General features: G+C 36.7%; 1 protein-coding gene across 2 annotated transcripts in view; it reads right to left on the bottom strand.

The window, feature by feature from the left end:
• The window catches only part of mdga1 (MAM domain containing glycosylphosphatidylinositol anchor 1), a 204,117-nt gene that overhangs the window by 33,351 nt on the left and 158,562 nt on the right, over window positions 1-12,204 (bottom strand). For both annotated transcript variants that reach the window (XM_082153308.1, XM_082153307.1), the window contains exons 14-15: window positions 11,195-11,347; window positions 10,469-10,630 (exon numbers count right to left, since the gene is read on the bottom strand). In XM_082153308.1, the coding sequence (XP_082009434.1) occupies window positions 10,469-10,630; window positions 11,195-11,347 (315 nt within the window). The remainder of the gene's footprint in view (window positions 1-10,468; window positions 10,631-11,194; window positions 11,348-12,204) is intronic.

The following is a 12,204-nucleotide window of genomic DNA, read 5'->3' as shown; positions in this document are numbered from 1 at the left end:
AAGTCGGGACACTATGGCAGCCGCGGACGGTGAGTTAATACATGCTATCTTCTTAAAATCTAAGTTTTCTAACTTCCTGCCTGAATGAACATCATAATTCCCGCTGAAATGGGTGAGGTTGTATGACGTTTGATCCAGGAAGGCGTGTAAAGGGCGGGGTTTAGGGCAGCGCTGCAGGGCTAATGGCCCGGCAGTGGAAACGCAAGCCCGGTGCCACTGGCCACTGGCCCGGCTCGGCTCGCTGTTAGCCCTAGCCCGGCCCTGGCCCGACAGTGGAAACGCGGCTATTTATTCACCATAAACCACAGGCATCACTTTATAATACATTCAATTAACATGCATAATGCTCATCAGATCATTAAAAGTGCAGCGCTTCTTAGTCACCCCTAAAACTGCTTGTCTGGAGAACCAGGAACATATCTATATTCATCAGACGGTCTGTGAAAACATTGAGTGCAACACTCCATAGATAACAAAGCAGAGGCATCTTAAACACACTGACATTATGTGAGGTTTAGAGTGCTTAATATGAACGTCAGTGTAGAAATCTTTCACAAACACTGAACACAAACTCTCTCACACACACTGATGATTGAAGGCAGTGAGGCCAAGTGGCACCTTTATGACTCATGCATTAAATTATTACTCCGACTTTGTGCTTAACGGAAACCAATATATAATTCAGTTGCAGTTCGGAACAGAAAGAGAGCCAGAAAGAGAGAGAGAACAAACTTTTGTAGTGCCTCAAATGAAGCTCTGGCTCTGAACGTTAAAACACACACACACATATTCACTAATGTTTCTAAACTTTCACTCGACATTCTATACGCTGCTCATGACATGCACACACAGAAGATAAAAGCAGACAGGTCCAGACGACCAGCCAGGCTTCACATCGTTACTTATTCAGGAACAGCAGATATAAATGAATAACACAATGGAGAGAAGTGGCACACAGAAACATTAACAAAGCAAACAGATGTTACTGTGACAAAGTGGCCCGGTCAAAGTACAAACCGCATCCTAATAAACTCATCTAAAGCTGTATGAACAATATCAGCAGATACTGACCACAAATACATCAATCCAGATGCAGTTACATAAATATTTACAGTGTAGAGTATTAGGGCTGGTTCACGCAGAACACGTTTTGCTGTTAAAAATGCAGAGACGCGTTTTTTTTAAATGGAAAACCTTGTCAGCAGAGGCTATTTACACTAACTCTGCTCACTGAAGTCTGATTGGGCCAGACAAAATAAAATGTATTTTCAACAAAAATGAAGAAAATATTCGAAAAGTGGAAATAAAGTGTCTAACGTGTTTAATAATAAAGTGTTTAACGGTTAGGGTTAGGCGTAGGGAGGGCATCCATTTAATAATTTTAGTAAAAATAATAATTTACACTATGTTATTATTGCATAGCGTTTAATGTACAACAACACTGATGTGCAAATAGTATCTGCCACTATTTATGAGTGGGCTTTAAAGAGCATTTAACTACTACTTACACTTATTGCAAAGAAAATACTGCTATTTTCTCAGCAGATACTTCTATGTGGAAGAAGAGACGTTTTGAGGAATGTAAACTTTTCAACTTCAAGCTCAATCCTTCTTTTTAGTAGCAATATAAATGAAGACTAAACATTTACTGTTTAATGTTATTTTTTTGTATTATTTCTCTTTATTCATTTTCATAATAATTTCATAATGTATTTTATGAGTCAGAGTAAGTTTGTACATGTGTGCTGATGAGAGATATGGGATGAGATATATTGTACATACAAGTATGTGTGCAATGTAAAGTTCACTGAGCAGAGATGTTCCACTAATAATGATACTTCAGTTGGCATGTTCTTTACAAGGAAAGGAATGTTCCAACTGATGCAAATGTACCACTAATGTATACACAGAGGGAAAGTGGATTGTACCATGTGTAAGCATGAGGTACACATTGCATATTTAACATGATTTTCTACCTTACAAGGAAGTTGTAAGTCCCAGAGTGGTGTATATAAGCTCAATCCTTACTCTACTGATTCAGAGAAACAGAGGCATGATGGGGGTGAGGGAGGAAAAACACATAGAAACAAAGGCATGAGGGGGTAAGGAAGGAGAAACCCAGAGAAACCATTTACAGCTGGCATGATGGGGTCAGAGGATAGAGAAATGGAGAACAGAGAAATCTGGAATGATAAGAATGTAAATGTGTACCTTGAAATGCAATGTAAGTCGCTTTGGAAAAAAGCTTCTGCCAAATGCATAAATATAAATGTAAATGTAAAATGGAATGAAGGCCTCCTCACCTATAGCCTAATTCTGCTGTGCCTGTTTCTCTCTGTCTGATACATGTATAAAATAATAAATAGAAATCTCTTGGCAAAGTAACTGTAGCTTCCGTGATTCAACCATAACGGGGGAAAGCATGATTTTCAAATCTACAATGAATGGTTAATTTTAAGATAGAAAGCAATTTGTACTGTAGAAGGTCATACATCTGAATAATGCCATTATAATACTGCACCTCATACAAAAAAGTATCACCATGTGTTTTTGACGTCGTGTAAGTAACCAATCAGTACCATCTGTATGATGTACCACCACAAGTATAAATTTTTTTTTTTTTTTTTTTTTTTTTTTGAAAAGGAAAATCACTATAATAAAGTCCACATGTGTCATTGCTGTACAGACATTACAGTTTTCAAAGTGATTCGAAGAAAATCAGGAAACCTTTAACAGAAATGCTGTGTTGTATCAGAGCCCCACTATTAGCTCTCTGCCTTGGCTAAAAGCATCTGCCATGTTTCAATGGCCACAATCACGCTGAAGAGGTGCTCGCTGGGTGATAAAAAAGCAGAAATTGTGTGCTGGTGCGTCTTTAAGGTGATTACACAGACTCAACACATAAACCATTGTAAAAAAAAAAAGAAAGAAATGCGCCAGGCACTTAAAAATCACCCTTGCGCACAAACCTTTAAAATAAACGACTAGCCAACCCTTTAAAGAAACAATTGTGTATATGGACAGGATCTACTAAAGGCCTAAGGCCCCAAACGGACCTCTGTGCTGTTAGACAACACAGAAGATCCAAACATCAGACGCCCTTGGCTAACCTTGACACAAAGTCAAAGTCATCATTTATTCACCCTCATGTTGTTCCAAACCTGTATGAGATTCTTTCTTCTGCTGAACACAAAAGAAGATATTTTGAAGAATATGAGTAACCAGACAGTTGATGGACCCTATTAACTTCCATAATATTTTTTTTTTTCATACTATGGAAATCACTGGGGCCCATCAACTGTCTGGTTACTGACATTCTTCAAAATATCTTCTTTTGTGTTCAGCAGAAGAAAGAAACTCATACAGGTTTGGAACAACCCAAGGGTAAGTCAATTATGACAGAATTGTATTTTTTGCGTGAACTATCCCTTTAACTAAAACATTTGTTATCTGAAATAAAATAAATAAGTTAACTGAAATAAAATATTTACAAGAAAACTTTGAGATAAAAAAAGTAGCTGCTTGCACTCCTAAACATTCTATAGTTGCCTTGACAAGAATTTTCAAGTTCAAAAGACTCCTGTTACTCATTAGAAGATTTTTTTTATTGTATTTTTTAAGTTGACTGTAATTGGACTTAATTAGTTGCGTTAACTTGAAATTGAATGTGATAGGTTACTCAACTTATTCTTTTTTTTTTTTTTTTTACAGTGTCATTTACTTACAATTTGTGATGTAGCTGCTGTCAGATCCAATACAGATGGGCTGCTTCATCTTTCAACAAAAGTTTATTTGCAAACTCTCCATCACTGTGCCTCATTTACAATACGATCTGCAGTCAAATTCTCTGAACAAATCCTCCGACGCAGTCCAGGAGGCCATAACAAATAAACAATCCACTTGTTCCTGATGCTGGTATCTTTCTGAAGTTTGTACAGAGACGCAAACAAGCTGTTTAATCTGGACGCGTCAAAGTGAACACTCCTTTATGCTTCTATAGACTCTTCCATTTGTCCTGTTGTTGGCAGACTCAAGCACGTGGAGTATGTCAGAAACTGAACGCGCGTCTGATAGAAACAATACTCAGAGAAACAATGTGCTTGAATTTCCATCCATTTTTGGCAGAAACTATCACGAAATGCTTAGTATAAACACTTGGGTAAGAGTGATGGTTAAGGGCCGGTTCACATAACGTGTTTTTGCTGTCAAATGATGCATAAGACACTGCAAAAAGATGTCTGTCTAGTACGTTCACATTGAAAAACAATGGAAAAGTAGCGCAGTGGAATGCCACATTCATGCGTTTTTTAACGGTTGCGAAGTAAGTTTCAGACCAAATGTAGTGCCTACTATACAGTATGCGATTTCGGATGCAGCGAATGAATACATGCAACAGTTAGGGTCCATTCACACAGAACACATTTTGACAGGCCAGTGGAATAAAAAATAAAAATAGCAAGGTCTATAGATGCATTTTTTTGAAAGTTGAACTTCTTTTAATTTGAGCACTGCGTTTTTTAGAACATATTTTAGAACGGCATCTTATGCATGAGACGCTACAAAAGACGCCAGACGCAGTGTTGTTTTTGGATGCCCTTTTAGTTTTAGTCTTAGTCTTTCGGACGAAAATGCTTTTTAGTTTTAGTCACATTTTAGTCACTGATAAACTTGATAGTTTTAATCAAGTTTTAGTCGACGAAAAAGCAAAAAGGTTTTAGTCAAGCTTTAGTCAATTTTAGTAAAAAAAAATAAATAAAAAAAAGTAGGCTAGTCTTTAACAAATTAATTTAGGTTAAAAAGTATTGGAAATGGGCTTAGATTTGACAGGTTGTAGCAAGTGTTGCAATTCATAAAACAACAGTTAACCTTAAAACCTTTGCATAATAAACTAGACTTTCTTTTAACTTTCAAAACTTTCAATTTATGTTATAATTTATGTTATAATCTAAGTTATATAATAATTATATATTACTTTGTGCCAATTAGCCTACTAAACTAATGCTCGGACACACTCGGTCTCTCTCGCGCACTTTCGGTCTCTCTCGCGCACTGTCGCTCGCTCGCGCAGTTCGTTTCGCTTTTGTCCAGTCCGGCGCCTCATATCGAAGATGTGTGGCGAGTGACTAGCCGCAGCCGCAGGTGTGTTGTTGTTGTGTGGAATCTGGTGCGCGGCATGGCGGCAGCCGGGTGGTGGGCGTATCCAAAACAAGGATAGGAAGCGGCAGCATTGCTGATACTTTTTTAGCTCAAAACTCAAAACAGACACGCAAAATAGGCAGAAATTACATGCATTGTGAACGTCAGACTTATAATCATTTTCGTTCCGTCTCGTCAACGAAAACTCGAAAACGTCTCGTCATGTTTTAGTCACCTTAGAGCCATTGTTAGCTAGTCATCGTTGCGTTATCGTCATAAAAAAAAAGGTGCGTCAACGAAACGCGAATGCAACAGTTAAACATGTCCGTCTAACTTGCGTTTGCATAGAAAACCAATGCATTCTATGTGAATGACCCCAAAGTCTGAGTAAACAGGCCATTCATTTTTGTATTACCAGGGGAAAAAAAGTGTGTGCATCACTAAACAACAACAATGACTGACAAAACACCATGTCAAGCCACTGCTGTCACTCACTAACAGGAATAGGGTCGCACTGTGATGGTGTAATGAGTGAAGGATCTAATGGACTGACTGGTGCTGTGATTGACTTCTGCTCTAATGGATCCACTGGCTGCTGAACTCCTTTGTAATGAACTTCAAGCCTAATAAAGTTACGGTCTAATAGAACATGCTATTGTGTTGCTCTTGAAGAAAAATCGAACAGAGTACTGCAATTGTAGATTAGATAGTCTCAACAGTGTGAAGAGGAGGGCGAATGATAGAAAAAGACAACATGAAATCAAATTTGACTATTTAATTGACGCACTTTCAGGGGTGCATGTTAATCCAATATATTAGCCTAATAGCACTGTGTTTATGGTATCTAATCAATCCAGTTAAACCCTGTCTATTTCAAAGAGTATCAGAAAATAATCTTAAAACGAGATAAACTAAATAAAAAAAAAAAACTGAGGAAATAAGAATTATTACTATTATCATTTTTAAATTCCACAACTAAAAATACAGCAGATAAAAAAATTAATTATGAAAAAGAAGAGAAAATAAGAAGGAAAAATAATAACAATAATAATGATCACAAAATAATAAAAACAAAAATGCAACCGTTAAAGAGAAAAAAAAGAAAGAAAAAAAGAAAAAGAAATCACTATTAAAAACATCAACTAAAAACTATTTCCCTACTAGTGTATTTTAATTTGAGAATTTTCACAAAACTTCCATGGCCCCCAGAATATTTTCTTGTACGAATATTTGAACAAAAAGAACAGAACCTCTGCTTAAAAAAATAAAATAAAAAATTATAATAATAATAATATCAACACTAGAGTGTGGGTAAGTTTCATTAAAAAGCAACATTTTGAACAAAAAGCTGAGAGCACAAAAATCAAAGACTACATCCAGATCAGATTCAGAATGATGAACAAAAGTAGTAGATCGATGGAGTAGATCGAGTCCATCAATACCCACAAAGCTTCACAGTCCTAACGCTCATCCTTTTTCTGTAGGGTTATCAAACAGAGACAAGCCTCCAGGTAACTGAATATACTCCACACACACATAGAGAGATGTTCAGATGTGATCAAATCTGTCTCCATGCAGGTGAAGATCATTCAGTTTAATCAGATAGCTCAAACATGTGAGCGAGAGCTTTTTGAGAAACTTAAAAACCTAAACTTTTGAACTTTTGTGTATCTATTATGTGTAGTATGTTGTCCTGCAAATAGCGCAAGGCTAAAGTCTCAATGTGCTGATTAAGCTCTGCTGAATCTAATGCTAGTGTGGCATAACCAACGCAGAGCTAATCTCTTCAATTGCTAATTGGGATGTAATCAAATCTAATGCAAGCACAGTGGCGCAAATAAAAGTCTAAGCTCTCATACTGCTAATGAGATTGTAATTTATGGCCAGCGTCGAGCGGCTAACACAGTCCTACACATTAAGATTGCTAACGGGGACGTCTGTCTCTCAGTAGGGCGTCTCATGTAATGAGAGTCGAGCCAGCTGTGCCTCCTTCTCAGTTTAGCATCTGTGCCCACAGTGCCGCCCACATGCCAATGCACAGGCTAATGATTAGCAGATTAGTGCACACAGACAGTAATCAGCGGATATATGACGCCACAACATCCAGACTATAACAGATCACTTGCGACCAGTCGCGTGAAAGATAGAGATGAAAACTGTTCAATCCAGTCTGGGCAAGCTGATTATGCCAGTCTGTTCTGATGGTTTTATGAGGGGTTTGGACAGGGTGATCAGTAATACCACACCAGAAAACCATCTTATCAGAAAAAGCAGTTTTTCTCCAGCAGAGATTCTGATGTAAACGAAAGGAAAATACAAGATTTGCAGATGCAAAATAAATATATAAATTAATCAATAAAATATCACACTTTGTTTGTCGTTAACATGTTTAGCTAAGCTATTCGATTAATTTCGATATATATCGTGCAGCCCTAATATATACATAATATAATATATATCTAATATATAGCCCTATATATTGTGTGTATATATATATATACACACACACACACACACACACACACACAAACACACACAGACACACACACATTTGTCTGTATATGTATGTGTGTATGTGTATATATATATATATATATATATATATATATACACAGTGCTGGTCAAAAGTTTGGGAACATTACTAATTTAAATTTTTTTGAAAGAAGTCTCTTATAGTCATCAAGCCTGCATTTATTTGATCAAAAATATAGTAAAACAGAAATCTTGGGAAATATTATTACAATAAATAACTGATTTAACTGGATTTTAAAATGTTATTTATTCCTGCGATGACAAAGCTGAATTTTCAGCATCATTACTCCAGTCTTCAGTGTCACATGATCCTTCGGAAATCATTCAAATATGATGATTTGATACTTATTATGATAGTTATTATCAATATATATATATATATATATATATATATATATATATATATATATATATATATATATATATATATATATTGGAACCTGTGATACTTTTTTCAGGATTCAGCACAATGTAAAAGAAAGGTCAAAGGTAGTTTATACCGATACTCCAATACTGTAGTAGCAAATAAAAATACCTCTAAACCGGAATCTCTCATTTAAAAGCCGACAGAGACAAATATGATGGGTTGGAGAGCTTTAGTAGACAGCTTGAGTATGAGGTTATGTGCATGTACACCCTAGGGTGATTTTGATCATGATTAATGCGATTCGCCTTTCAATTTTAATTTTCATTAAGGACCTGCTGTCCTCTCCGACTCCTAAATAGCAATGGAATTAATAAAACATACCCTTTGAAATATACAGTGCAGGCCTGCAGCGGGGAGTCCAAAATGCCTTTGGAAAGCCGAACAGATTGAAGTGTGTTGTGTGTTCACCAGCCGCCCCCCATCGCGAGCCCAGCCCGTGTCATGAGTGGCAACTGGCAAATAATTAAACGGGCTCGTCTCATTAGAACAGGAGACAGACAGCGGAGACGCACAGGTAAAGAGAATGAGGTGGAGTGAAAGTAAAGCAGACAGACAGTCAGAGAGAGAGAGAGAGATGCAGAAGAGGAGAAAGAGAGGGAGAGAAGCACAATTTATGAGCCGTTAATGGGCTGATAAAGTTTGAAAAGAGAGCGCAGATAAAAAGCGAGGGGAAACAGGACGTTACGGTTACTTTATTTGTCAAGCTGAAAAATGAGGAAAACAACAACAAAAACTTTTGGTCTGCTGTCGAAACTTTGCTTGAAGGAGTTTTCTGTGATAAATTCCTTACATTAATGAGCAATTAAAGTCTGTGTGTACAAGTGTGTGATAACAGGTTGTTCCCAGAGAGTTACAGATCTTTGAACCCCATCAAAAACACCCATTAATCACTGTTCATGTTGCATTTTTTTAAATTATAACAACATTATTTACTGTTTTATGAGTTGTTTATGCATTTGAGGTCATAATAGACAGGTTTTGTCAGATTTAGCCTAGATTTACTTCTAGGAACAGCTTTGTCATCAAACTATAGTAAATCCCCAACACCCACACACATATATATATAGTATCCTGAGCAAACAAACACATTTCTAGAAGGCTCTGCTCCAAAACAGTCTACTGTCTAATTAAAAAGCATTTTAGGTGCGATTCAGAGGCTAATTCGGGTTAGCTTTTCAAGAGACCTTCTTTTAATAGCGTTCTAAGTGGCCGTTCACACAGGACATGTTCTTGCATTAAAAAAACTGCTAAAAACAGTGCAGAGGAATCGACCACAACGTCTCAAAGAACATTAAAAGTTGAACTTAATTTAACGTGACATGGTGTCTTAAAGTGGCAACAGCCACAGACGCCTACTTAGCACATGCTGCCATAAAACAACAATGAAAATGTAGTGTAGACGGATGATACAACGTGTCCTGTGTGAAAGGCCCCTGAGGCAGCGTCACATCTTTCCTTAACATAGACAATTCCATAATGCATTGTGACGAGTGGAAAAACTAAAAATAGCGTAGCGTATATAACATTTTAATCTAATTACAAATTGACAATTCTAGCCAATGTCTGTGTGTGAAGTGTACTCGGTTAGAATTACTACTGTGTGACGCTAATGTGTTTTCATGTTTTATGGGCACTTTCCATAGGCATAATGTTTTCATACTGTACAAACTGTATATTCTATCTCTTTACACTAACACTACTCCTAAACCTACCCATCATAGACAACTTTCTGCATTTTTACATTATCAAAAAACATCACTTGGCATGATTTATAAGTAGTTTTCCACGTGAGGACCAAAAAATGTCCCCACAAGGACTAAGGATTTTGGAAATTTCCATCTTTGTGGGGAAATTTTGTCCCCATAATGTAGGGTTTACAAGGCACACACGACTCTCTTGGAGCAAAGAGAATAGACAGATGTCACTTTGAAACAAACCTTAATGTTTTAACAGTCACAATAAATAAGTAATGGATGCGTGGATGACATCACCTCTCTCTCTGACTGTCTGTGTCCTTCACTGTCTTTGACCTTCTGATGAACGCTACTCATAAAGCACTGTACTTTCCTTGACAGATTCAGCTCAATGCTGCGGTATAGGAGAACGCTTTTCAAGACACAGCGAACTCAAGTTAGAAGCTGAAGTATAAACACATGTGTGTATGCACGCGCACAGATTTCTGCAGGGAAACAACGTCCTCAAACTTGCAACCCGTCATATCGAGACCACTTTCCACTATCCAATCAATTCCCCATGAATGCAACAGCAAAACAACAGGTAACTAAAGTAAAATAGGTTTCAAAATCGAGAATTAAAATGTTTTTGTCTCTCTGACTGAGGTGGTGGGAATTCAGACTAGGGTTAAAGGCTCACCAATATGTTTCCCGTTCATGTTGTAGTAGAAGGAGACACAGTATGGGGTTCTGTTGGTCCCCGTTGGTCCTCGCGCTGCCGTCACGTTGTACAGTGGAGAGAGCAGACGAGCTCGGTCCCCGGCCTCACGGGGCCGCGACGTCTCAATGTACATGTAGAAACCTTTATTGTAGAAGGAAAGTACAAAACACGTGTTACCGCAAGAGGACAGGAGCAAATAATAAATAAAAAGATTATATATATATATAATAAAAAAATTATACTTTTTTTTTCAAATTAAATAACAAAATTTTAAAAAAAAAAAAAATAAAAAAAAAAAAAAAATAAAAAAAAAAAATAAAATAAATAAATAAATAAAATAAATAAAATAAATAAAATAAATAAAATAAATAAAATAAATAAAATAAAATAAAATAAAATAAAATAAAATAAAATAAAATAAAATAAAATAAATAAATAAATAAATAAATAAAATAAAATAAAATAAAATAAAATAAAATAAAATAAAATAAAATAAAATAAAATAAATTGTTTTCAAGGATACAAGTGTGTCTTTCTATGGAGTTTCCACTGGAAAAATTCTGTAAAGGTACGATATTTAGTTTGAAAAAGCGCTATTAAAATACATTTGAATTGAATAGAAAATGTTTCTTTTCAAATGTATACACCCATAATTACTGTGATAGTGTGTTGGTGGACGAGGATGTAATTTGTGCGTGTTTTTACCCTCTTTCGTCCCACTCCTGTCCGTATCAGGCCCTGTATTAACCGACCGTTTGGGATTCTGGGTGAGATGGTTCTGTCTGGTCCAGTCAAACACATCGCTGCGGTCTTGAGTGAACCCACATATCCTAATATCCTCAAAGCCGCACACTTGATCTAAACACACAAAAACATGAAACGGATTCGAGATTCATCTTACTAGTTAATTGGCACTAACTGCATGTAATGATTAAAGTAAAAAAATACTCTACGCAAGCTCATGAATGCAAAAATGTGATACTGAATATTAAAATATGTTGAAGCACAATTTATAAGCATTGATACAAGGGGCGCTACAGCAGCCATTAGCAAAAACTGTATACGTCTCAGTCCGTTTTCTCGTTCAGGTCAAAGATTGTCCCAAATGTAAAATCATATGGGAATTTATGTGCAATATACATCAGAATGATTGTGGGTGTGCAATCTGAAGCTGACATTTGCCTCATAATAGCACAAGAATGCAGCTCAATCTGTTAAGCATGGGTAAGCATTCGCACCTGCGTTTGCGTACTTGCATAAAGTATTTTTCTGGCCTAATACTGATGAGCAAATCTAAGGAGGAGGTGTGTAGGTTTTAATGTAAGGAGGCTTCTCGACAGGCTCCTCTGGAGAACTGAAGTACTCTCAGCATATTGCGACGTTCACAGCGATTACCCTCATTAACAAACACAGAATACTGTAGTTAGTCACCCAGAACGTCTCAATTCACACTTTAAATGGCTGATTTTCCGTGTGAGAGAAGACAGAGTGAATTAATGGAGAAGAATGCAGGATTTCCGTGTTGTGGTTTGAAATCACCATTCTCTCCCCTCCACAAGCATCCAGCTCTTCAATTTACTCTGCTGATCTTCAGTCTGTTTTAATTTATGGGGTTTTTTTTGTGCTTTTTGGCAAAGCTCTGTGCTTATGCTGCCAATAGAACTGTGTTGAATTTAATTGGGAAGAACTGAAAGGCAGGGCAAGCATGAGATGGG

This window comes from Leuciscus leuciscus, assembly GCF_965113295.1.
Source record: "Leuciscus leuciscus genome assembly, chromosome: 22".
NCBI lineage: Eukaryota > Metazoa > Chordata > Actinopteri > Cypriniformes > Leuciscidae > Leuciscus > Leuciscus leuciscus.
The sequence above is the reverse complement of the archived record's forward strand: the minus strand, read 5'-3'. Positions and strand labels throughout refer to the sequence as shown.